Source organism: Callorhinus ursinus, unplaced genomic scaffold, assembly GCF_003265705.2.
Source record: "Callorhinus ursinus isolate GAN/ISIS: 27379988/994484 unplaced genomic scaffold, GSC_fseal_2.0 scaffold24, whole genome shotgun sequence".
Lineage (NCBI taxonomy): Eukaryota > Metazoa > Chordata > Mammalia > Carnivora > Otariidae > Callorhinus > Callorhinus ursinus.
The window spans coordinates 4,001,702-4,025,967 of NW_027397086.1; the positions used below are offsets into that span (position 1 = coordinate 4,001,702).

At 47.2% G+C, this 24,266-nt stretch overlaps 2 protein-coding genes across 3 annotated transcripts in view; one reads left to right on the plus strand and one right to left on the minus strand.

Moving 5' to 3' along the window:
• SLC25A25 (solute carrier family 25 member 25) overlaps window positions 1-15,158 on the minus strand; it is a 35,260-nt gene extending 20,102 nt beyond the window's left edge. The window contains exon 1 of one of the 2 annotated variants that reach the window (XM_073905698.1): window positions 14,818-15,158. In XM_073905698.1, the coding sequence (XP_073761799.1) occupies window positions 14,818-15,072 (255 nt within the window). In that variant the 5' untranslated portion in view covers window positions 15,073-15,158. The remainder of the gene's footprint in view (window positions 1-14,817) is intronic. The other variant, XM_025888157.2, reaches the window with a different exon arrangement.
• Window positions 15,159-16,037: 879 nt separating this feature from the next.
• NAIF1 (nuclear apoptosis inducing factor 1) lies at window positions 16,038-20,887 on the plus strand. The gene is made up of 2 exons (XM_025888620.2): window positions 16,038-16,790; window positions 18,531-20,887. The coding sequence occupies exons 1-2, from the start codon at window positions 16,280-16,282 to the stop codon at window positions 19,001-19,003; spliced, it is 984 nt and encodes a 327-aa protein (XP_025744405.1). The 5' UTR covers window positions 16,038-16,279; the 3' UTR covers window positions 19,004-20,887.
• The last annotated feature ends 3,379 nt before the right edge of the window (window positions 20,888-24,266 follow it).

A 24,266-nucleotide genomic window follows, 5' to 3' on the forward strand; every position in this document is an offset into this window, starting at 1 on the left:
GGGGACAATATGCTGCCATTGATTTCTCAGTGTGTATGTGACAAATATCTCTGGAAAGACACACTAAAAATTGAAGAGATGGTTTGGGGCCCTTGGCGGTTTGAGGGGAGAAAGGCAGGTGGGAGATTTATTTTCAATGAATAGCCTTAGATCTTGTGAAACTGAATCATGCGCATGTATGACCAGGGATGCATACATATGTACATACGTATAGTTACTTAAAAAGAAAACATGAGAAGTGAAAGCAAGATGGCCAAGCTTGGTCTGAAAGCTGAGGGGCCAGTGTCAGTTGTCCTCTCACTGGACGAAGAACGACCTCATCTCGAAGCAGTTCTGTGCGTTGCCTAGATGTATAGTCTTTATAGAGTCGGAGCCCAGGCTTAAATCCTGGCCATCACTTACTCGTTTTGTGAATGATCTTGGTCAAGTTACTTTAGTTCTCTGTGTTTTAATATCTGTATGTGCAAAATGGGGATAGTAAAAGAACTGTACTGTTACTTCATAGAATTGGTTAAAGACTAAATTAGATAATTCTCTCCCTCTGCACCTCCCCCCACTGTCTAATAAATAAATAAATGTTAAGAAAAAGGAGAACAGTACATATTAATTATTTTATTTTTTAAAAGATTTTTATTTTTAAGCAATCTCTACACCTAACATAGGGCTTGAACTCACAATCCGGAGATCAAGAGTTACATGCTCTACTGACTGAGCCAACCAGGTGCCCCCATACTAGCTATTTTATTACCATTATCTAGAAAATGATTGTGAGTTCATGCAATTAAGCAGTTTTAATACCAAAGAAGAGTCAGCCCAGAGCCCCAAACCCCAAACAAGTAATCCTTTCATGAAGATGGATCTTGTTTTTAGACCCTGAGGGTCTGGTGAATTGGGCACGGTGGTGTTTTGGGCTCCCACCTGCAAACACAAGAGAAATCCCTTAGGTAGCAGATTACTGGCGTTTCATTTAATGGACTCTTCCATCCCACAGAACTGAGTAAAATCTCAGGGGCTTCCAGCCAAGATGGAATAACAGGGACTGATAACCCTTTCTGCCCACAGGGAACAAAAGAGTGACTCCAGAGACATCCACGCAAATGAGGCAGGCCCTGCAACTGCCCCAGCTCCCTGGCTGGGGTTTCCAGGCTATGGCTCAGGGAGTGGGTACCCAGGCAGAGCCCAACAGTCCCCTCATGCTGAAGGCAAGGGGCTTGGTGGGCCAGGGAGGCCAGGGTGGCCAGAGCAGGACCAACTACCGGGGAGGAAGGAACTGCACAGACAGCAAGCTCTGAGGAGCCGCTGAAGGTACCCTACAGTCATGATGCATGCATGTGAGGAAACTGCCTGATGGTGGCAAAAGAACCATCCAAAGGCATCCTGTTCCCACCAGCCAGAGAGGAAAAACCTCATAATCTAGGGAGGGTCAGGAAGGGTTTGTAGAGGGCTTTGCCTCAGTAGTGGGGCAAAACTGGCCCTAGGCTAAATGCTGTTCTGGCCCCACAAATAAAGCTTTAAGCAGCAAGCCCTGAAAGGGTCAGATGGTTTCCAAATAACTGCATTCTAGAAAAAAGCTCAAGAATATTCATAGGAATATGAGATTATCTAGCACCCAGCAAGATAAAATCCAATAAAAAAATTAACAGGAATGCAAAGAAGCAGGAAATGACCCACAATGAGGACAGAAATCAGGCAGCTGAAACTGACCCAGAATTGACGTGCATTGGACACCTGGGTGGGTCAGTCGGTTATGCATCTGCCTTTGACTCAGGTCATGATCCCAGGGTCCTGGGATTGAGTCCTGCCATCAGACTCCTTGCTCAGCAGGGAGCCTGCTTCTCCCTCTACCGGCCGCTCCCCTGGCTTGTGTTCTCTCTCTCTGACAAAGATACAAATAAAATCGTGTATAAAAAAAAAAAAAAAGGAAATGACGTGTATGATAGAATATTAAAAGTCATAATGGTATTCCACATGCTCAAGAGCTAACAGAAAGCTTTAACATGTTAAACAGATACACTGCAGATACTCTAGATGAAAATTACAATATCTGAGATGAAAACCACACTGGCAAACTAGACAATGCAAAAGAAAAAAAATTGATGAACCTGAAGACAAAGCAATAGAAACTTCCCAAAATCAAAGAGAGAAAAAACAAAGCAAAACAAAATAATGAACAGAGTATTAGTGAGCTGTGGGACAACCATTAAAACGTTAATATGAACTAGAGCTCACGGAGGTAGGGATGGAAAAAACATTTAAAGACACAATAGCTAGATTTTCCCCCCCAAATTCATTAAAAACTACAAATCCACAGATCCAAGAACTCAACAAACTCCAAGCATAAGAAATATAAAACAAACTACATCAAGTTAAATTTCTGAAAACCAGTGATAAAGAGAAATATTTTAAAATCAGAGAAAAAAGACCCAATATATTCACAGGAACAAAGATAATGACAGGGGACTTCCCATCAGAAACTGTTACCCCAGAAAAACACCTTCTACAAGGAAGGCAAAATAAAAACTTTTCAGGCTTATGAAAGCTGAAATAATTTATCACCGGCAGGTTTGCATTACAAGAAATGCTAAAGGAGTCCTTCAGGTAGAAGGAAAATCTAGATTTACACAAGGAATGATGAGCACCAGAGATGGTAACTGTGTAGGTAAATATAAAGGACTTTTTTCTTGTTATTTAAATCTCTTTAAAAGATAATATTAAAGCAAAACAATGTATTGTGGGTTTATGACATATGTAGAAGTAAAAATGTATGAGAACTATAGCACAAAAGCTGGGAAAGTATGAAGGTATGAAAGCCGTACAAAAGTACAGTTGGGGGGCACTTGGGTGGCTCAGATGGTTAAGCGTCTGCCTTCCACTCAGGTCATGATCCCAGGGTCCTGGGATCGAGTCCCGTATTGGGTTCCTTGCTCAGCAGGGAGCCTGCTTCTCCCTCTGCCCGCTGTTCCCAATGCGTGTGCTCTCTCTGACAAAATCTTAAAAAAAAAAGAGAGAGAATAGAAATGGAAGTATAGTTGGGGGATGCCTTGGTGGCTCAGAAGGTGGAAGCGTCTGCCTTCGGCTCAGGTCATGATCTCCAGGTCCTGGGATGAACCCCATGTGGGGCTCCCAGTTCAGTGGGGAGTCTGCTTCTCCCTCTGTCTCTCTCCCCTGCTCCTGCTCTCTCTCTCTCAAATGAATAAAATCTTTAAAACTATTTTATTTTATTTTTTTTAAGATTTTATTTATTTATTTGACAGAGAGAGACACAGCGAGAGAGGGAACACAAGCAGGGGGAGTGGAAGAGGGATGTGGGGCTCAATCCCAGGACCCTGGGATCATGACCTGAGCCGAAGGCAGACACCTAAAGACTGAGCCACCCAGGCGCACCTAAAACTATTTAAAAAAGAAAGTACAGTTGGTCCTTGAACAACGCAGAAGGTTGAGGCACCAACCCCTGAACAGTCAAAAATCCACTTTTGATTTCCCAAAACTTAATAGCCTACTGCTGACGAGAAGTCTTACCAGTAACATCAACAGTTGATTAACACATATTTCGGATGATATATGTAGTATATACTGTAGTGTTACAATAAAGCTAGGGAAAAGCAAATGTTATTAAGAAAATCACAAGGAGGTGCCTGGGTGGCTCAGATGGCTGGGCATCTGCCTTTGGCTCCAGGTCGTGATCTCTGGGTCCTGGGATCGAGCCCCACATTGGGATCCTGGCTGGCTTGGCAGGGAGCCTGCTTCTCCCTCTCCCTCTGCCTCTCCATGTGCTTGTGTGCTCTCTCTCAAATGAATGTATAAAATCTTAAGGGGCGCCTGAGTGGCTCAGTCGTTAAGCGTCTGCCTTTGGCTCAGGTCATGATCCCAGGGTCCTGGGATAGAGCCCCGCATCGGGCTCCTTGCTCTGCAGGAAGCCCGCTTCTCCCGCTCCCACTCCCTCTGCTTGTGTTTCCTCTCACTGTCTCTCTCTCTCTCTGTCAAATAAATAAATAAAATCTTTAAAAAAAAATCTTAAAAAAAAACAAAAACGAAAATCATAAGGAAGAGAAAATACATTTATAGTACCGTATGGTATTTATTTTTTTTTCAAAAAAAAATCCACGTAGAATTGGACCTGCGCAACTCAAACCCATCTTGTTCAAGGGTCAACTGTATACTAAGATTCTGAAACTATTTAATATAGTACCAGTTAAGGTAGGCTGTGATAAGTTAAAGATGTGTATATATGTATGTATATTATAATCCCTAAAGCTACCATAGGGGAGAGATGGAGAGTTGGCTTGTAAGCCAAGGAAAGAGACAAAACGGAATCATAAATCATACTCAATTGACCCAAAAGAAGGCAGAAAGAAAGGGAACAAAGAATGGATGAGACACATAGAAAACAAATAGCCAATTATAAAACAAATAGCAAGATGGTAGATTCAAACCCAACCGTATCAATAACAACAGTATAGATAAGTGGTCTAAACATCCCATTTAAAAGGTAGAGAATGTCAGACTGGATTAAAAAGGTTAAGATCTAGCTCTATGTTGCCTATAAGAAACATATTTTAAATACAGAGGTACAAATAGGTTAAAAATAAAAGAAAGGACAAAGATATACCATGTTCCTATTAATCCAAAGAAAAGTGGAGTGGCTATATGATATTAGACAAAGTAGATTTCAGAGCAAAGAATGTTATCATGGGCATTTCATAATGATAAAAGGGTCAATGCATCCAGAGGACATAACAATCCTAAATGTTTTCGTACCACATTACAGAGCCTTAAAAATACACAAAGCAAAACCAACAACCCTGCAAGGAAAAGGAGACAAATCCACAATTACAGTCAGAGATCCTAACGCCCTTCTCTGAATAACTGGTAGGACAAGAAGACAGAAAGTCAGTAAGGACACAGAAGACTTGGGCAACATCATCAACCACCTTGACCTACCTGGCAATTCTAAGGCACTCTCTCCATGAGGACCAGAATGCGCATTCTTTTCAAGTACACACAGAACAGATTCTGGCTCCCAAAACAAGTCTCACTAAATTTAAAAGGATTCAATGTATGCAGAATCTGGTTTTTTACCACAATGGAATTAAATGAGAAATCAATGACAGAAAGATACCTGGAAAATACTGAAATGTCTGGAAACTAAATAACCCAACTCTAAATAATCCATGTGTCAAAGAAGAACTCAGAAGAGAAATTGGAAAGTATTTTGAATGGTGTGAAAGCAGAACGCATAAAAAGTTGTGGCTTGTAGCCGAAGCAGTACGTAGAAGGGAAAGCCCGTATTAGAAAAAACAGACCTCAAATCTATGCCTTCAACTTCCCCCTCAAGAAAGCAGAAAAGAACAAAAGTAAACCCAGACTAAGGAGAAGAAAGGAAATAAATGAGGCAAGGGAGTGACCAAGCCTTATTTATCTTAAAATCTGCACGGAAGACCAAGATCCATGAAAACTTGTTCAATTGCATACTTTGCCGATATTGTTATTTTGAAGCATCTTCTCTTGTATCTTTGATTTTCCTTGTGGGTTAATGCGGTACCTCTCCTTCCTTATATCACGCCATCACCGAAACCAGTGATTATCTGGGGAATCATTAGTTTCTTTTGGGTTACAAGCAATTCCTATAATACAACTCTCCCACACTTTTTCTGGCTATGAAAGATCGCCCGTAGCCAGAGACCGGGAAGGCAAGGGTAACCCTCCTGTAGCGGTTGCTTGTACACATCAACAGAACCTGGTTAAGATAGGATAATGGCCAGCAGAAGTTACCCACTCTTCCAAGAATCCAGGAAACAGACTTGCTGGATCAAGCAGGATCTCTGGTCCTTTGCAGAGAAAACTTGAGATTCTAATGGAATGGCCGCCCAGCGGGAGCCCATTCCAAATTATCCTGAGGCATTGCCCAGGGTGCAAAAGCCCTGGGGCAGTGCAGAAGGACAACTGGAAATTCCTGCAGAGTCTTATGACAACAAGGGAGAAAGATCTCCCGTCTATCTCTCATTCTCTCTCTCTCAAATAAATAAATAAAATCTTTAAAAAAAAGGGGGGGGAGCGCCTGGGTGGCTCAGTTGGTTAAGCGACTGCCTTTGGCTCAGGTCATGATCCTGGAGTCCCGGGATCGAGTCCCGCATCGGGCTCCCTGCTCAGCGGGGAGTCTGCTTCTCCCTCTGACCCTCTTCCCTTTCATGCTATCTCTCATTCTCTCTCTCTCAAATAAATAAATAAAATCTTTAAAAAAAAAAAAAAAAAGAAAGATCTCCCGTGACTGACTCCAAGGCGATGATCCATGTCTCGTGTCTATCAGTCTAATTACCTACTATCTTAGAATTATTACCATTCAGAAGAGCTGTAGTCAAAGGGAAGACTATTAACACTTCTTAAAAATAAATTATTGATTGACTGACTGACTGACTGCAAAGGGGGTGGGGTAGAGGTAGAAGAATCTCAAGCAGACTCCAGGCTGAATGCCAAGCCCGATCTTGCAACCCTATCATGACCTGAGCTGAGACCAAGAGTTGGACGCTTAACCGACTGAGCCACCCAAGCACTCCAACACTTATTTTTAACTGAGAAATGATGCTAGATTTTGACAGAAAGCCAAACTGATTTGCTTTGAAATGAGGACTGGCTGGGCCAAGTAGGTTATATGGAGACAAGGAGACGAAGCCAGGCACATCGGTTGACACCAATGAAACCAAGGCATCGAAGATGACCATTCTGCAATGATGAAGGTGAAATCCCCCAGTTTATTTCCATTTTAGGAAGTAGAACCGAAAAAAAATCTAGCTTCAGCAAAAAGTCCCCAAAGGAAACTCCTCTGACTGTGGGAAAGAGAAGTGCACTTTGGAGAAAACTCCTGGGAGGGCTTCTGTCTACTCCTGGTGAACAGCCAGTCCCCATCAAAGCCCAGGTTCAAGGTCAATGCCTATTAAGATGTCTTTCTCTTTTCTCTAAAAGAAAGTTAGGAGCATACAAAATTAACCCAAGTGTGGGATTTCGAGACGCAACACATAATTTAAAGGTCTGCAGAAGCACTACGCCGTGTAGAAACATGGCATGATTTTTGTGTGTGTGCTCTTAGAAGCGCATGATTCTCCTTCAGACCAGACGGGGGCCAAACGTTAAGGGGGGGGGAGAATGTGGTATTGAGGCCAGCGGGTAAAAACCCAATCACCTAAAATAATCACAAGTTTCTCAACCAATCCAAAATTGATCAGGGGGAGCCAAACCCACTGGCACACATGAGCCTACTTCTGCAGCCACTTTATCCTTATTCACACTTGACCTTCTCCCCCTCGAAAAGGCAAGCCAGCAGATTTATTGTTAAAGCAACACTAAATGTTTCAGTTTCTTTTTTAAAATGTTTTATTTATTTAGTCATGAGCGTGAGAGAGAGAGAGGCGGAGGCAGAGGGAGAAGCAGGCTCCCCGCTGAGCAGGGAGCCCGATGAGGGGCTCATGATGCCAGGACCCTGGGACCACGACCTGAGCCGAAGGAAGACGCTTAACCATCTGAGCCACCCAGGCGCTCTGTTTCAGTTTCTTAAGGCTGGTTTCAGGATCACAGTCTACAACTGAGATCGAATGAACAGTGCAAAAATAGCTCTCCCCTGCTGCTTGCTCTGTGCTGAGCAGACTGCAGGGAAGAGCCAGGAAGAGCCAGGGAAGGTGTGAAACCCACCCCTCGGCTGCCTTAGCAAAGCGCATCAGAGCTGCTGAGGGTGTGAAGGGCAGCCCTGAGAATCGTGTGTGAGCGTAACTGGTTTATATCAAGGTAGTTCTTAGAAACAATTCAGAAAGGGCATTTTTTCTTTTTAGCTATAGATTTATTAGATGTTATCTTTATTCCTTATACAGGTTAAAGAAGAGCCTCCAGCAAAAGAATATACCCCCGATGTGACTGAAAAAAAGGAAAGTTAACTGTGTCCATAAATGCGTCGCTAAGGGGTGCTCCAGGGGCCTTACCTTCCCCCGTCTAGTGCATCTGCAGGAGCCTGGACAAGTCGTTTTAGCCTCTCTGGGCTTGCCAAGCGGGGAGACTGAGCTGGACAAACCTTGGAAACCTCTCCAGTCCTAACATCATATAAATTCAGACTCAGCCTCGAGGCAGTAACCAAAAACACAACAGCAGCAGCGTTTTGCACATGCGGAACAGGAAAAGGCCAACAGCTGAATGAAGGTGGGTGCTGTGGCTGGCGGGTTTTAACCCACAGCACTATTCAACTGTGCCACACCTATAGTCAAGATTGTAGTTTGTGCTCCTAAACTCTCCTCTGCCCACCCACCCCCCCCTTTTTCACCACTGGCATTTCAGTGATTTTTCTGAGAGTTTTCCCACACAATATAGGTGGTTTTCTTTGTGTTTTGGTAAGAGTCACGTCGGACTCCGGTCAGGGGAGGGAGGGCTGGAGGACAGAAGGCACGAGGCCAGGGTTGACTCTAAGACCTAGAAAGGCTTTACAAAGCAACATCAGGAACAGGGACAGCCACCATCTCCAGTTTACCCTTTGGCCCTAGAAAATGAGTCATGACTCCACCTCCTTTTCAAGCTTCCTGGCCTAGAGTTTAAAGCAGATAAGAAGCTCCTTGGGCTCTACCTTTGTTGTTCATTTATTTACTTTAAAGAAAGGTGCACCTTTAAGACAATTTTTTTTTTCAGGTACTGTGTTGAGTCTTTTATATCCCATATCTGGGAAGGAGTGTGCCTATCATTTGAGTCACTGCTTCCTGAGCACCAATCAGGGGTCCTAAAATGCTGAGCTAGTGTTATACACAGATATGTCAATGTCATAAACTGTGAAAATAAAAGTTGCAAAGTCTTGAGGGCTGGTGAAGTATCTACAGCCGTAGAAGCAAGGAGGCAGGGTATGCTGAGCTAAATCGGGCAGAGTCAAAATCCTGGGCTCGGCTACTGCCTTTGCCTCCAACCAGCCTGACTTCTGGGTCTCAGTTGCGCTTCTGCAAAATAACAAGGCCGGTGAGCTCATCTCTGAAGGTTTGAAGTCAGCTCCACTTGAAGCTTCCATTTTCACAACTTCAAAGTGAGCTTCAGATTTGAGAAAAGGCCATCCATGGCTCACGAAATGGGCAACAGGCTTGTGAGAGCCCATAAGGGCCCAGTTCCGTCCGGTGAAACATTTGGGCCAAAGACATCCTTTTTTTTTTTTTTTTAAGATGTTATTTATTTGAGAGAGAGAGAGAAGAGGAGCAGAGGGAGAGGGACAAGCTGACTCCGGGCTGAGCACGGGGGTGGGGGGGTGGGGGGCTCGATCCCACGACCCTGAGATCGTGACCTGAGCGGGAGCCGGACAATTAGGACAATTAACTGAGCCGCCCAGGCGCCCCGGGCCAAAGACGTCCTCTGGTGTACAGTGACTACTCCTTCGGTTACTTTTTAGAGATCTCCTGCTAACAGGGTTTCTTTGTTTTCATCTTCCTAATGTCTGTAGGGCACAGACTTTCCACAACCTACACTTGTCCTCCCAAACTGCTGAAGGCCCTCCCAGTTGACCGGAGACTGCCCTACCTGGGTGCTACACAACCTTTATCACCCAGGCCCGCCCAACATTCTCCTTCCTTCTGTTCCACTCTTCACCCAAACCATCTGGGAAAAAACTGTAGATGATATAGATGTAGAACCAATTCTGGGCATCATATTTTCAAAGACTCCGTGGGCGCAAAAGTCACTTTGTGTTGAACATCTAGGTGACAGACACTGTGCTAGGCTCTTGATATACTTTGTCTCATTTAATCCCACAGCCACCTTAGGAAGCAGTTATTCATAACGCCGTTTCTGGCATGGAGAGGTTGAGTAACGTGCTCAAGGTCAGATGGCTGGCAAGCAGCAGAAATAGTATTTGAACACAGGTTTATACCACATATCCTGTACTACGGTTTTTGTTGTCGTTTTTAATTTAATTTATTTATTTAAGTAATCTCTACACCCAACAGGGGGGCTCCCACTCATGAGCCCAAGGTCAAGAGTCGCATGCGCTTCTGACTGAGCCAGCCAGGCGCCTCTGTACTGGGTTTTTAAAAACGGTTTTGTTGAGATAAAATCCACACCCATACAAATCACCCATTTATACAACTCAATGGCTTTTAGTATACTCACAGATATATGCGACCATCACCATGGTCAACTGCAGACCATTTCCTCACCTCAAAGAGAACCCCCAAGCCCTTCAGTTATCATCTTCCTATCTCCTCCCATCCCCTCCCAGGCCTAGGCAACCAACCACTAGTCTACTTTGTCTTTACAGCTTTCCCTATTCCGTACTTCCATATAAATGGATCATGTAATACATGGTCTTTGTGACTGACTTCTTTGACTTAGTGTAATGTTTCCAAGGGAAGTCTGTACTCCCAGGACATCCTGCCTCAGATGAGGGACCCCAAAAGGTATGGACAGCATATCATGGGAGAAATGCATGATGAAACCTGTTTTGAGCAGCAGCAGAGATTATAGGAAGCTAAGAGCAGTTTTCAGATCCTGTCTGACATAAGAAAGAGCTCACAATGACCCCAACTAGGTCCACAATGGAATGGTATGTGAAGGATGCCACAGGAGGAAAGCTCCCCACACTTAGATGTGAGACTGGCCTATGACGGCCGGTGACCCTTGCAAGACTAAATTCTTTGATTCTGCCAAGTTCACATTAGTATAAGAAGAAATGGTTAAAAATGAAAAGTCTGCCCAGACTTAAGTTTAATGAGACTAGTCCTATATGGATAAGGACAGTTTTGTTCATTAGATTTATCCTGGGGCTGTACTCAGCAGGACTGGAAATGAATACCAGCAAGTTTTTGTTTCTCTCAATCCCCTGCGATTTCCGTGAGGCTTCAACAATTAATGACTCCTTGAACATCAAAGAATTCATCCAGCTGAAGCTCCAGATCAGGCCCACTCTGGTACATTCCCACTTACCATTTGGTCTTAGGATGGGGGAACCTGATTCCACCTTTCCAAATATCAATTAATTTAAAAAACCCTTCTAGTTGACTTGACAATTCTTCAAGCCAGGAACCAATTTCGCAACAATAAAACACAATTAGTTTAATATATGAATTCAATCCAATCTGCAAATGGCATTTTTTTTTCTAATGGGCCATTATATTTTACCAAATGTCGTCTATCCCTTTTCTATGAAAAGACTCTTTGTTCTGCAGATGATCTTACCTAAGTCTGGCTATTTAGGTAAGCACCTTCCCCACCAATGGCCAGACATTTAAAAAGTATATAGTTCAACAGCACTGTCTGATTAAGCAATACCATCTTGACATTAATGATCTTCTATTCAGTTATTTCAGGTTAACAGATATTGCCTCACTTACAGGTCAAGGAGAATTAGGGCAGGGCGGATTCTCGTTCTTTGGTAAAATAATCTCCAGATAATCTTGAAATCTATTTTGGGAATAACAGATGTGGTTCTAACTGGATCTTTCTCAAGTTCTTCCCAAAGCCCAGATTGGAACTCTGCGTGTTCCTTGGAAACTATACAACTGGTATAGTTATAGAGCGGAGCAGGAATCAGTTCTGGTTGCTCCTCTGGTGTAATTCCTTAGTGGCCAAATGAGTTTTGAGGCTGTTTTACTGTCTTTCTGGACCTCTGCTCCTTCCTCCGTAAAATGGGGGTGAAAACAGTCTTGCTTCCTTCACAAAGTTATTGTGGAGCTCAAATTCAATGGCACAGGTGCAGGTTTCTGAGGGAGCAAACTCGACCATCTTCTAGAACCCTCAGCTGCATTAAACACCAGTTCTGTAAGAGGGCCCATGGGCCTCAGCTGAAAGGACAACGGTTTACATGTCATACAGCTTGTGTTCTTTCTCTAATTGGCCGCCTGAGTTCTAGCCTAGGTTTTAAATTTGTTTTAAAACAAAGATTGAGTTTGGTCTCATGAAACTGCCTTAAATAGTCAATCTATAATTAGCTCCAGCTGAAGCCTCAACTCCCAAAGTCACCACCGGTGTCGTCATCTCTTTTCTTTCTTTAATAAGCCCTGCCCCTCTTTTGTCCCAGGACGGGCTTCTGGCTCACATGCCCTTCACAAAGAAAATTTCCCTGGCTGGCTGCCTTGGGTTTCTCTGCCCACTTCCATTTTAAGTAATTTTCCCTCAACTGTCTCAATTTCTTCCGAAAGAAAGGCAGGTGCCCTAAACTGCTGGTTCATGTCTAAAGAAAACTTGCCTTGACCTGTTGTAGGCTAGCCAGAGGCTTTGTGTGGTCACATGGCCTGGGTTCATACCACCCACTGATAAGCACTCACAGTGGGTTCCTGCACAAACCCTAGCATCTCGGACTGGTCCTCTGGGTCTCAGGAAGCAGCTACCAAAATTTGATGTTGTGTTTTTCAATGCCTATTCCCACGGCAGATGACCCATTTCAAACCGAAGGGCCCCCACATTCCCTTTTGGCTTTGTTAGTTCTGCAAAACTGTACTACTGCTTTTTCTGTGTGTAGCTAATACTGATAGAATTTCAACAGGAAGTGGTATGGGGGGTTCATGAGGGAGGGTGTCTTCCTGTGGCCCAGTTATTTACAAAAAGCAGGTTCACTAATACTTCAACAACATTTGCCAGAGGACTAGCTTGTGTATAAATGAATAAAATGGAGCATCCCCAATTTCTCTCAAGCTGTACAATAATTTAACTTATTTAAAAGCCAAGTTGTAGAAATCGAATCCACACTAACTCCACACACCAAAAGAATGATAAAGAATTGTTTCATATCACAGAACTAAGAGCAGTCACAGAATCAAGGATTTTAGAGCCAATGGTGACCCCAAGGGGCAAAGCTCCCTTTGGTTAATTAAAAAACTTCCTTTTAACACTGGAAAGAAAAATGATCACTTTCTCCTTATTTGCCCTTATAGATTTACTGCAAAAAAAAAAAAAGGATGAGCATCAATATCAGATGTTATCATGAATCACAGTTGTGGCACAAAGCATGTATAAATATTGAATAACACCTGCAGCCAAATGCCCTTGATGTGTCTGGCAGCATATGTCAAGTGGGTGGGTTCACAAAAGCAGAAAGGTTCACCTAGGCTCACACTTCACTGAGCCCCTAAAGCACAGACCCTCTGAGTTTAGCCATCTTATCTTTCCAGGCGACTTATTCATCAGATACGTATGGAAAAAGATCTAGGGGTGCCTGGGTGGCTCAGACAGTTAAGCGTCTGCCTTCCATTCAGGTCATGATCTCTGGGTCCTAGGATAGAGCCCTACCTTGGGCTCCCTGCTCAGCCGGGAGTCTGCTGCTCCCTCTGCCTCTCCCCCCTGCTCATGCTCTCTCCCTCAGATGAATAAACAATAAAATCTTTAATTTTTTTTAAAGATTTTATTTATTCATTTGCGAGAGAGACAGAGAGAGAACAAGCAGGGGGAGAGGCAGAGGGAGAAGCAGACTCCTGCTGAGCAAGGAGCCAATGCGGGATTTGATCCCAGGGTCCTGGGATCATGACCTGAGCCGAAGGCAGACGCTTAACCATCTGAGCCAGCCAGGCGCCCAACAATAAAATCTTTAAAAAGAATATTTAGCTCACAACACTTATTTTGTGTAAAATGTAGAAAAAAAAATCTTAAATTTGTCTCTAAGCCTCTTGGACTTGGCCAAAGATTCTCTCTTACATAGTGTTACTCTTGGTCTTCTAGGCTGATCGCAAGTTAAATACTTTAGATGTTGATCAACTATACTGCGGGCAGGAGTTAAAAACACCTGAGACACATCCACCTGACCAACAAATGGGTTCAAATTCACTGGTGTTTGATCAGATTCTTCTCATACTTGGCTATGAGAGATTCTCGAACTGTTGTATGTTTAAATGAACCAAACAAACTCAGAAGAGAAACAGGTTACGAGGTAAAGTACTCGGAAGTTCTAGCCCAGGCTGGAAATCAAGTTAAGCCACAATAAACGAAATATTTGGGAAGGGTACCTGTGGCTATCAAGCCAGGCTGGGGAAACAGGAGGGGAGAGAGAAGGGGAAGGGATAAGCCTCTGCTTGAGGTTCTTATAAAGAAAGGACAGCACTTCCCTTTCCGGCAGACCTAGGTGGCCATTCTCTGTCCCCCCCCATCCCTCTTGGCCAAAGCCCACTCCAGGATAGGAATAACAATATCCCTTCCTAGGTGTGCAACACTTTCCCGTTTAGGAAGAATTTCCCCCCTGGCTTCTTTCACTTTAGATCACGATCCCATCTTCTGGATAAGCATGTTAATGGGGATGAGCTTAAACCACGAGAACTGTCAGTCCTCAACCACCTCCTCACAGATCTGCCTGAAACCCCAGTTCCCATTTTTCCTACTCCCACGTGCTTCTGAGAGGAACAGATCAGGGCCCACGGCTGGCATGGAAACAAGAAGGGAAGGGAGGGGTGCCGCTGAAGGACAGATGAAATAGTGATTGCGGGGTAGGGGAGGGCATCGAGTTTAGCTTGGAGGTCAGGAGGTGACAAAAGGCAACTCCCGAGACTTGGCCTTCTACTTTGGGGAAAACCTGAGCAAAAAAGGGCTATTCGCCCACCAGACAGCCCTAGAGAGTGCCTACCTGTGCCTACGAAGAGCCTTTTCCCCCCAGACCAAGAGCCCACAGAGGTAAAAAAGCAGCTCCACTCCCACCAGGGCATACACGGGGTGTCCCTCCCAGTCCAAGAGGCCGTCCACCACACCTGCCACGCTCCAAGGGGCTGCTCAAGAAGCCGGGTCGTTCAGACCTATCACCAAGCAGCCCAGACCTGTCACCCGGACCGCCCGGAGGAGCTGGGGCGCGAAGGGGCCCCCTCCCAGCCCGCGCGGACTGTGCGCGCCGCCTACCCGGAGCTCGCCCTCGGTGCGGTGCAGTCCCAGGCGCCGCAGCCCCACAGCCAAGTCGTTGACACACAGGCCGCCGTCGCGGTTGACGTCGAGAGTCTGGAAGAGGCTCCACAGGCGCAGCCGGTGGTCCGGGCCCCCGCAGACGGCGCCGCCGCACGGGTCCACGGACGCCGGCGACGAGGCGGACGACGAGGCAGCGGCGGCGGCGTCCGGCGGCGGGGAAGCCACGCAGCGGCACAACACACTGCTCACCATCGGGCTGCAGGGGCGCCGGGCGCGGGGCGGGGGCGGCTGGCCGGCGGGGAGAACGCGGAAGACACGCGGGAGTCCCCAGACGGCGAGCGCGGGCTGCGAGAAGCCGGCAAGCTGGCGGGAGGGGCCGCTTCCGGGAGCCCCGCCCCACCGCCCGCCGCCTCGTTGGCCACGCCCCCATGCGGGCCGCCAGCCAGTCACAGGCCTGGACGGCCACCCGGCCAGGGCGGAGCCTTCTCGAGGACCGCCCACACCGCCCTGGACGGCTTGGATCAATGGAGAAGGCGGGGCGATCCCTGCTCAGTCTGCGGCCGATTCAAACTGAAGGAGGCGGGGATTGGCTGAGCTGGGCCAGAGAGAGGAAATCACGCCGCGATAGGCAGAAGTTCTGTGATTAGCAGGCGGAAGGCCCCGTGTCCAGTTTCCATTGAGAAATGCTGTTTAGACTGAGGAATCGTAAGGATAGGAGCGGTCGTGTACAGAGACAGAGTAGTCTCCGGTGGGAAATAGGATTTGTGTGAGGAGTAACTGTGAGCTGCGGCTGCGAAGCAGCGTTTGCTCCCGTGAGTGGAATTAAAAATTAATTGGCCAATGGCTTAAGGCCGAAAGCACTCAGGTATCCTCAGGAGGCCAGGTTTTGGTACTCTTAACTCCCTAAACTACCAATAAAATAGCTGAATTTAACGGCGTAATACTCGTAATGCTGACGATTGAAGGACAGAACAATTTTCCAATGGAAGTGAATAAAGGCAGGTGGGCGAAACGCTCTGTAGCGACAGACACACTTTTAGACCAATGACCAGGCCAATTCCAGTGAGTAGGCGTGCTCTTTAGTTGAACGACAGATCAAAAGAACCAGTGATCGACGTGACGTTTGAGCCCCGACCAACCAGGAGGGCGGGTTCCTCTGGAAAAGCTCTGGGAGGCGGGAAGAGGGGAAGTGGGCGGATCTCCGCACACCCCGGCGGAAGAGGCAGATTCAGGAAGCCATTACGCAGCTGTCTGGCAGCGGCCGGGCCGGTCGGGACTGGGCCCTACGCACTTTGCGTAGCGAGGGGGGTTACCGAAGGCCTGGTGCTTGGCCTGGGGCAAGCCCGGCCTATCCCCTGAAGGGGGGTGGGTGAGGGGAGAGGCTGGGGAAGAAAAGAGGGGGAATTGGGGCGTTTGAGGGGATTATAATTTCTTTTAAAAAGGGGGGTGGGGAGAGGCCATGGCCGTCCCAGCCAAGAAAAGGAAGATGAACTTCTCTGAGCGAGAGGTGGAGATCATCGTGGAGGAGCTGGAACTGAAGAAGCACCTGCTGGTGAACCACTTCAATGCCGGGGTTCCTCTGGCTGCCAAGAGTGCGGCCTGGCACGGCATCTTGAGAAGGGTCAACGCTGTAGCCACCTGCCGCAGGGAGTTGCCTGAGGTCAAGAAGAAGTGGTCTGACCTCAAGACCGAGGTCCGTCGCAAGGTTGCCCAGGTCCGGGCAGCGGTGGAGGGTGGCGAGGCCCCAGGGCCCACTGAGGAGGATGGAGCCGGAGGGCCTGGGACAGGTGGTGGCAGTGGCGGCGGTGGCCCAGCTGTAGCCCCCGTCCTGCTCACCCCCATGCAACAGCGCATCTGCAACCTGCTGGGCGAGGCCACCATCATCAGCTTGCCCAGTACCACAGAGATTCACCCCGTGGCCCTCGGACCCACAGCCACTGCAGCTGCAGCCACGGTCACCCTGACACAGAGTGAGTGACCTCTCCCACCCAGTCTGTCGTGCATAAATGGGAAGGGCCAGCCAAGAGCTGGGGCAGCCTGGGGAAGGTTGGCAGCCAAGGGTCAAAGGTCAGATGGGAGTCTTGGAAGACCATGAGGCCTTCCAAGAGCTCCCCAGACAGAAGTGATCCTGTTCTCTTTGGGACTTCCTCAGCACGCAGTCTGGGCTTCTGATGAGCTGGATTGCTTTCAACTGTTTTGCCACCATTCATGTCCATGACTGAACTGTGTGGTCCTTGAAGACAGAGACCTGTCTGTATTCCCACAAGACTTATCGAAGGGCCTGGCACATAGTAGGCAGTCAGGACATACTTGTCGAATGAACAGATAGTTGGGAATAATAATACCCAAGTAAGACATCTATTCTGGACAAAGACGTTTTGGGTTTTCAGTGCGGCGAACATTCATCAGGCATTGCTCAGAAACCTCATGGTTCCTTGTGTTAATCTATTCATTCCTTCACTTCTCAGACACTAGTGCTTATTCCTTCCACATCAGACCCTGTGCTTGGCACTGGGATTACCAAGGTGTTTAAAATACAGGCCAGCTTTATTCTAGTAGGACAGATAAGACACACATATAAATAACTGTACTGTCAGGGGAATCTAAGGACTCAGGAGAGGAAGGGGCTTTCTGGTTGGGGTGGGGACTCAGAGCTGATGTTGGCATTGAAGGGTGGAGAAAATTGACCTTTCCCACAAGCGTGGAGGCCCAAACAGTCCACCCAGAATTCCTTTCAAAGGTTCTCAGTTATGAACGACAATGGTTTCGTTGGACTTTTTAGTTCAGATAAGGGTGTGTACCAGTGACTATTAACTGCTCGTTTGTGCTGGGCTATGATTCGTATCAGTCAGTAATTCTCAGTGGGGCTTGGGGAAATTGGGTGTATGTGTGAGTGCCATCCCCCTGCAGTCGTATTTTCTAAGGATATCAAGGTGGGAAAAGAGGATCAAACACTGGTCTAAATCAGCTGCTGTTCTAGAACAGGAAGGACCTGTGACCTGTAGGTATTCCACTGGGCAAGGTGATCAAGGAGACGGGAGGCATTGATCGGGCACTTACACAACTGCTGTCCCGCTCCCACCTCCTTTTCTGCTTGGCCGTAAAAGAAGGAGGGAGATAGGACTAGTGTGGCTGCAAACAGTTCAGGTAGAGTCCCACCCAAGATGGCTGCTGTGTGCCGGTCCTGCAGGGAGCATGTGGCCCTGCCTTGATTAGCTGGAAGCATCCCAGTGGGGTGGTTATGAGCAAGTTGGACTCTGGTGTTAGGGACACCTGGGTTTGCTTCCTGGACCTGCTAAATAAACTGTGACCTTAGGCAAGTCACTGCATATTTTTGAGTCTGTTTCCTCATCTCCAAAAATGAACATGACAGTACCTGCCTCTTGGTGTCATCGTGAGGATGCATCAAGCTAACGAGTGCAAAGGGCTTAGCACAGTGCCTGACACATAGTGGGTGCTCTAAATCTTTTGCCAGTATTGTATTGTTATTAGCAGCTTTGCTTTTGCCGGATCTGGGGCCGGCCCTTTGGTTACCAAGTAGATTCTAAATGCTTTAGACTCTAGATTTATAGCGAGAATAGCTATAAAGCCAGAGGAGACCTGGATTCCCCCCTGAATAGGGCTTGATGGCCTCCTCGCTACCCCATGTGGCCAGCTCCATTCTTTCTAGAAGGTGACCTGCCACTGCCTTTGCTTTTTCTTCCCCGCAGTCCCCACGGAGACCACCTATCACACGCTTGAGGAGGGAGTGGTAGAGTACTGCACGGCGGAGGCCCCCCCGCCCCTGCCAGCCGAGGCCCCCGTGGAGATGATGCCCCAGCACGGTGACACCTCGGTCAAACCCCAAGCGCTCAAGAGCCGCATAGCCCTCAACTCAGCCAAGCTGATCCAGGAGCAGCGGGTCACCAATCTGCACGTGAAGGAGATTGCCCAGCACCTGGAGCAGCAGAATGACCTGCTACAGATGATCCGCCGCTCCCAGGAGGTGCAGGCCTGCGCCCAGGAGCGCCAGGCCCAGGCCATGGAGGGCACCCAGGCAGCGCTGAGCGTCCTCATCCAGGTCCTCCGGCCCATGATCAAAGATTTCCGCCGCTACCTGCAGAGCAACACGCCCAACCCCACACCCGCCTCGGAGCCTGGACAGGTGGCCCAGAACGGGCAGCCGGACAGCATCATCCAATGAGGTCAGGGGTTGCGCCAGCCTTGTGCTGTGATTGGATGACACCACTGTGGTCTTGTAAGTGGGTTCTGTGACTGGCCTTAGGCTATGGCTGGCCACGTGGCCGGCTCTCTCTTTGATCAACTGTTAGAGGTCCACTGTTTCTGAGAAGTGAAGGAGACTGAGAAGAACTTGTTGGGCTCCTGGGACCCGAACTGTCTTACCCCCACCACGTGAGCTGCCTTGCTAACAGCCTGAAGATTGGCTAGGTGGGGGTTGGGCGCCAGTGATACTATGGTGGCGTCACGAGCCAGGGCTTGCGACATGACCCAGACTCTGTCTAGGACACCTGGAGCGGAGGTTCTCACTGGGAGCCGTCTCACAGCCGGGGGGCCTGTGCTGAAATGCTCCCTCACCCCGCAGTGCCATCCTGTTGAATGAGACGATGTCCGTGGTGCTGGTGGTGGCACAGTACCTTCTTCCTCCCTTGGGAGGCAGAGTGACTGGGCCTGAGGAGGAAGCTTCACCCTCTTCTCCTTCCCACTGTGCCTCCGTTCTCAGGGGACTCTAGTCCATCTGTGCTCTCCCCACACCCCACCCCTCTCCGGGCCTAGCAGGGGCCCTTGTTAGACCCCCAGCTGCCTCTGCAGGACACCCAGGATGCGGCCTGCTGGGCTCAGGGATGCTGGGTGTGTTGGGGATAGCCTGGCCACCATCCGGTCTTCCATTGCATCCCGGGGCAGCCCTTTCATGGTTTGTCCTGACAGCTTTTGACTCAGGGCAAGCATTAGGCTTTGGGTGCTGTAAATTTGAGAGAAAACAGACCAGCGTGGAACCTTGTTGCTCCACTGCAGTGGGTCTAAGGTGACCAGTTGGCTTCTTCCAGAAGGCTTGCTTCAAGCCAGTTGTCTTTATTCTGTATGCCTACCCGTCCTGGGAAGGGGTGGGCAGCTCTGGCCACACTCTTCCTCCTCTCCTGTCTACTGACTGCACGATTATGACACTCAGTGTGGGGAGAAAAGAAAAAAACAGTGGGGGGGAAAAGGGCATCACACCCCGGACTCCCTCTCACATTATTCAGCACCTCGTGTTCTTGCGAGACCCCCCACTGACTGGCTAGGTGCATCTGAAGGCCTGATTGGCCCCAAAGGTTTGAGGTGGGAGAGCTGAAGCTGACCTAAGAATTGGGACCTTGACTTCTGTTCTCGGAGAAGAGCAGAACTGACCTCGGAACGCCGAAGGAGGTAGTGTTCCCTGTTCCATCTTGACACTCTCTCCCCTTCTGTAGGGAGTTTACCCAGATAGCATTTGTCTGGTTCATTTTCAGAATCACCCTCGATCACTGAGACCCTTGAGTCTTCCCAGATCATTCCCCGGGATTGCCATTTTGCTGCTGGTGCCTTGGCTACATGTGACCAGTGGTGACAACTCGAGGCTCCAGATCTCAGCTAAACAATCAAGGTGCTGCCCTTCTGGGCAATGTATGTTTAGAATTGCTCGCTCCACTGTTCCCATCACAGGAAGATGCCCCCGAAGACGGTTGGGAGGTGACTGCCGTCCCACCGGCCTCTGTGGAGGACAGGTGCAGCGCCAGCTAGGGACCAATGGAGAGGAATCAGGCTGGTGAAGGGGTGGGTGACGGAAGGAAAGCTCCCCAGTGGGGCTGGAAAGCAGCTGCCCCTGGCAGCCAGAGCCCCCTCCTTCCATGGAGCCTGATGCCCCTGGCAGGGAAGCTGTGGGGCCTTCCTGAGGCTTTGCCGCTTGGTTTGGCTTTTCTCTGGGGTTGGCAATCTGAGCCAATATTGCATTTGTTCCAATTGAGTATAAAGAGGAGGCCTGGATCACTTAAACGGACTGTTTCTTTCCAGGTCATAATTTTAAATTAAAAAAATATATCACTTTTTTACACGTCTGTGTCTTTATTGGTTCTATATGGAAGAGATATGGACTGTCAGCGAGCAGGGGCTGGCACACAATGGCCCACAGGTCAAAACCGGCCCCCCACCTGTCTTTGTAAATAAAGTTTTATTGGAACACAGCCACCCCCCTTCATTTACTTAAAGTCTGTGGCTGTTTTTGTGCTACAGTAGCAGAGTTGAGTAACTGTAGCAGAGACCTCTGGTCCACAAAACCAAAGGTATTTAACTCTGGCCCTTTACAGAAAAGCCCACCTATCCCTGGCTTAGAGCAATGTTTCAGACTCTGGATGAGAATTACCTGGGCTGTCTGGTAAACATACCCTAAACCCACCCACCTAAAACCTAAAAGACACTCCTGGAGGGAGAGGTCTAAGAATTTGCTTTGTGAATAAGCTATCTGGGTGATTCTGATATTTCCTGAAGGTTATGAACTTTGGCTTACAGGCTGGAAGACTTAAACTCAGCTGGAATCATGCATCATGGAAGCATAGATCGTACCCCATTGAGGACTGGTTCTCAGGAACTGCTTCTGACAGTTGAGGAGTCATGCCTGGCAAAGATTCTCACTTAAGATTGGCCTTCATTCTGGAGGGATCCCAACCTTCCTGGACATAGTTATCACTCTCTCCCATAGTTAATAATAATAAAAGCTGAGAATGATCAAGCCCCTGCTCTGTCTAGGTCTTATAAGCGTTACCTCATTTACTCCTTGCAACAGCCCCATGAATTAGGTAATGATACTGTTCTCAGTTTGCAGATGAGGATATTGAGGATCAGAGAGGTTAAGCAATTTGCCTAAAATCACACAGCTACCTTATTCTCTGGGGTGGCCCATGCTCTTAACTCCTGTTTTTTGTTTTTTAAGATTTTATTTATTTATTTGACAGAACTCAGCAGGGGGAGAAGCAGGCTTTCTGCTGAGTGGGAGCCCAATGTGGGGCTCGATCCCAGGACCCTGGGATCATGACCTCTGCCAAAGGCAGATGCCCAACCGACTGAGCCACCCAGGTGCCCCTTAAATCCTGTTCTTTTTTTTTTTTTTTAAATTTTTTTTATTGTTATGTTAATCACCATATATTACATCATTAGTTTTTGATGCAGTGTTCCATGATTCATTGTTTGTTCATAACACCCAGTGCACCATGCAAAACGTGCCCTCCTCAATACCCATCACCAGGCTAACCCATCCCCCCACCCCCCTACCCTCTAGAACCCTCAGTTTGTTTTTCAGAGTCCATCATCTCTCATGGTTCGTCTCCCCCTCTGACATACTCCCCTTTTCTTCCTCTCCTGTTATCTTCTTCTTTTCCTTTTTTCTTAAAATATGTTGCGTTATTTGTTTCAGAAGTACAGATCTGTGATTCAACAGTCTTGCACAATTCACAGCGCTCACCGTAGCACATACCCTCCCCAATGTCTATCACCCAGCCACCCCATCCCTCCCACCCCCAACCACTCCAGTAACACTCAGTTTGTTTCCTGAGATTAAGAATTCCTCATATCAGTGAGGTCATGTGATACATGTCTTTCTCTGATTGACTTATTTCACTCAGCATAACACCCTCCAGTTCCATCCACGTCGTTGCAAATGGCAAGATCTCATTCCTTTTGATGGCTGCATAATATTCCATTGTGTATATATACCACATCTTCTTTATCCATTCATCTGTCGATGGGCATCTTGGCTCTTTCCAAATTTTGGCTATTGTGGACATTGCTGCTATAAACATTGGGGTACATGTACCCCTTCGGGTCCCTACATTTGTATCTTTGTGGTAAATACCCAGTAGTGCAATTGCTGGATCGAACGGTAGCTCTAATTTCAACTGTTTGAGAAACCTCCATACTGTTTTCCAGAGGGGTTGCACCAGCTTGCATTCCCACCAACAGTGTAGGAGGGTTCCCCTTTCTCCGCATCCCCGCCAACATCTGTCGTTCCCTGACTTGTTAATTTTAGCCATTCTGACGGGTGTGAGGTGGTATCTCATTGAGGTTTTGATTTGGATTTCCCTGATGCCGAGTGATGTTGAGCACTTTTTCATGTGCCTGTTGGCCATTTGGATGTCTTCTTTGGAGAAATGTCTGTTCATGTCTTCTGCCCATTTCTTGATTGGATTATTTGTTCTTTGGATGTTGAGTTTGATAAGTTCTTTATAGATTTTGGATACTAGCCCTTTATCTGATATGTCGTTTGCAAATATTTTCTCCCATTCTGTCGGTTGTCTTTTGGTTTTGTGGACTGTTTCTTTTGCTGTGCAAAAGCTTTTTATCTTGATGAAATCCCAATAGTTCATTTTTGCCCTGGCTTCCCGTGCCTTTGGCGATGTTTCTAGGAAGAAGTTGCTGCGGCTAACGTCGAAAAGGTTGCTACCTGTGTTCTCCTTTAGGATTTGGATGGACTCCTGTCTCACGTTTAGGTCTTTCAACCATTTGGAGTCTATTCTTGTGTGTGGTGTAAGGAAATGGTCCAGTTTCATTCTTCTGCATGTGGCTGTCCAATTTTCCCAACACCATTTGTTGAAGAGACTGTCTTTTTGCCATTGGACATTCTTTCCTGCTTTGTCAAAAATAAGTTGACCATAGACTTGAGGGTCCATTTCTGGGCTCTCGATTCTGTTCCATTGATCTATGCGTCTGTTTTTGTGCCAGTACCATACTGTCTTGATGATGACAGCTTTGTAACAGAGCTGGAAGTCCGGAATTGTGATGCCGCCAGCTTTGCTTTTCTTTTTCAGTATTCCTCTGGCTATTCGGGGTCTCTTCTGGTTCCATACAAATTTTAGGATTATTTGTTCCATTTCTTTGAAAAAAGTGGATGGTATTTTGATGGGGATTGCATTGAATGTGTAGATTGCTCTAGGTAGCATTGACATCTTCACACTGTTGATTCTCCCAATCCATGAGCATGGAACGTTTTTCCATTTCTTTGTGTCTTCTTCAATTTCTTTCATGAATATTTTATAGTTTTCTGAGTACAGATCCTTTGCCTCTTTGGTTAGATTTATTCCTAGGTATCTAATGGTTTTGGGTGCAATTGTAAATGGGATAGACTCCTTGATTTGTCTCTCTTCTGTCTTGTTGTTGGTGTATAGGTTAAATCCTGTTCTTAACAATGCTGACCTTGCTACCAGTTAGATGTGAAATCACCTAGAGACAATTTGAAGCTGGCCTTGAGTTTCTAGATCAAATGAGGAGGCCCAGGAGGCACTTGAAAGGGAAACACAGTGACCTCTCCAACTCTCTACAGGCTTTGGACATTCCTGTTAAGAGGGAAAAGGGTGGCTTAACAGAATTGAACCCCCCCTCCTTGTTGGTGCTACTGGAGAACTGTTACTTACATTGGGGTGACTTTTTGGGAGTCCTTCCTG

Excerpts from the sequence above, each read along its gene's own strand:
- NAIF1 (XM_025888620.2), top strand. The coding sequence starts at position 16,280 with ATGGCCGTCCCAGCCAAGAAAAGGAAGATGAACTTCTCTGAGCGAGAG. Across the intron at positions 16,791-18,530 it reads CACGGTCACCCTGACACAGA|TCCCCACGGAGACCACCTAT; the intron begins GTGAGTGACCTC and ends TCTTCCCCGCAG.